This window comes from Acyrthosiphon pisum, unplaced genomic scaffold (genome assembly GCF_005508785.2).
Source record: "Acyrthosiphon pisum isolate AL4f unplaced genomic scaffold, pea_aphid_22Mar2018_4r6ur Scaffold_3798;HRSCAF=4342, whole genome shotgun sequence".
NCBI lineage: Eukaryota > Metazoa > Arthropoda > Insecta > Hemiptera > Aphididae > Acyrthosiphon > Acyrthosiphon pisum.
The window spans coordinates 1-1467 of NW_021773265.1; the positions used below are offsets into that span (position 1 = coordinate 1).

At 31.0% G+C, this 1467-nt stretch overlaps 1 protein-coding gene across 1 annotated transcript; it reads left to right on the forward strand.

Moving 5' to 3' along the window:
* The first annotated feature begins 6 nt into the window (after window positions 1-6).
* LOC100574547 (transcription initiation factor TFIID subunit 9-like) lies at window positions 7-1448 on the forward strand. The gene is made up of 4 exons (XM_003248578.3): window positions 7-168; window positions 242-378; window positions 622-750; window positions 1271-1448. The coding sequence occupies exons 1-4, from the start codon at window positions 42-44 to the stop codon at window positions 1349-1351; spliced, it is 474 nt and encodes a 157-aa protein (XP_003248626.1). The 5' UTR covers window positions 7-41; the 3' UTR covers window positions 1352-1448.
* Window positions 1449-1467: the final 19 nt, after the last annotated feature.

Genomic DNA, 1467 nt, shown 5'->3' on the forward strand with positions numbered 1-1467 from the left:
TCTTATTATTAATTCAAATCATTACAATTCGATTTGATAAAATGGAGTCTACAGAAGGAAAAAATAATATGCCCAAAGACAGTCAAATCATCGTGTCAATGATGGAGGATCTAGGAATTGTTGAATATGATCAACAAGTCTTAAATCATTTTTTGGAGTTTAACTACAGTAATATTTAATACAATGAAACAAATGTTAATGGTTTTTCGCTGTTATGAATAGTTTTTATTTTATTCATTAGGATACACTACTCAATTATTGGAAGACGCTAAGGCATTGTCAAACTCGGCGGAAAAGAAGAATGTTGATGCTGACGATGTGAAACTAGCAATTCAAATGGCGCAAGGCGGAGTGTTTCCTGGACCTCCTCCGCGCAAAGTAAGATAATTTTGACTAAAATCAATTTCACCTCCTAATGCCAATATACATTTTTTTAATGTTATTGTATAGATTTGTTATGTTCAAACATCTTGCAACAAAAGATGTTGAATGGTGACAAAAGAATGGACCATTATTCACAAAAATAAATGAATTCACTTAATTCAATGTTATAAATTTGTTAATTTTAATTACAACTAAAACTAAGACTTAGAGCTTATGACCAACTGTTTTAATTTTTAGGTATTAACGACAGCAGCCATCGAAATAAATAAAATGCCATTACCCCCACAAAGGCATGCCAGTCAACTGCGAATTTCACACGATAGTCCAAATTCCGTAAAGACAAAATACAGGCTTAGATATGAATCGGTAATAGTTTATTTTGAGTAGGTACTTTGTTAATTGTGTTTGTTGTATACGTTTTTCACTCTCATTCATTAGTAAGTTGCTAGCATAACAAATTAGACAGGTATCATCACAGTTGTACTAGTATTGCGCAGTAGATACGCATCTCCTTCACATCCGGCTTATATCGTAGCTCTCCAGTTTTCATTGGTTGATTTTGTTCTATGTTATATATGTATGTATATGATTGACAGCCAATAAGAAGTGGCGAACTATGATAAAGGCAAAGTAAAAAGCGGAGAATGCGTATCAAAATTCTGTGATGATACCTATCTAATTTGTCATGGTTGCTAGTATATTATTTTATTTACTTAGTTTAGTTTATCTTTTCCATCACATATTTTAGTTAACTGGCTAAAAGTGTTGTGGTTTTTCTAACACAATCGTAACAATAGACCTGTTTTTTTTGTACACTGTGAGTGATCAATGCAATATTATTTTTATTTAAATTAATATTTATTACATTTTTATATTTGACGTATAGCCTGTATGTTCTGGAGAAAATATGCCCAAGGATAATAAAACAACAGCTGCAGAAATGTTAGCGGAGTCTAGAAGATTATAAAACGAACATAAACCCTTGCCGCAATGTAATTAAATTTATCTAATTAATTTTAGTGCTTATGAATTGTATGCCATATATTAAAGTTATACACCATATATTATACATTTAAATGACCT

Bases quoted from the DNA above. Each gene is read 5' to 3' on its own strand.
- LOC100574547 (XM_003248578.3), top strand. From the start codon at position 42: ATGGAGTCTACAGAAGGAAAAAATAATATGCCCAAAGACAGTCAAATC. The intron at 379-621 runs GTAAGATAATTT...TTTAATTTTTAG, and splicing joins CTGGACCTCCTCCGCGCAAA to GTATTAACGACAGCAGCCAT. The intron at 751-1,270 runs GTAATAGTTTAT...TTTGACGTATAG, and splicing joins ACAGGCTTAGATATGAATCG to CCTGTATGTTCTGGAGAAAA.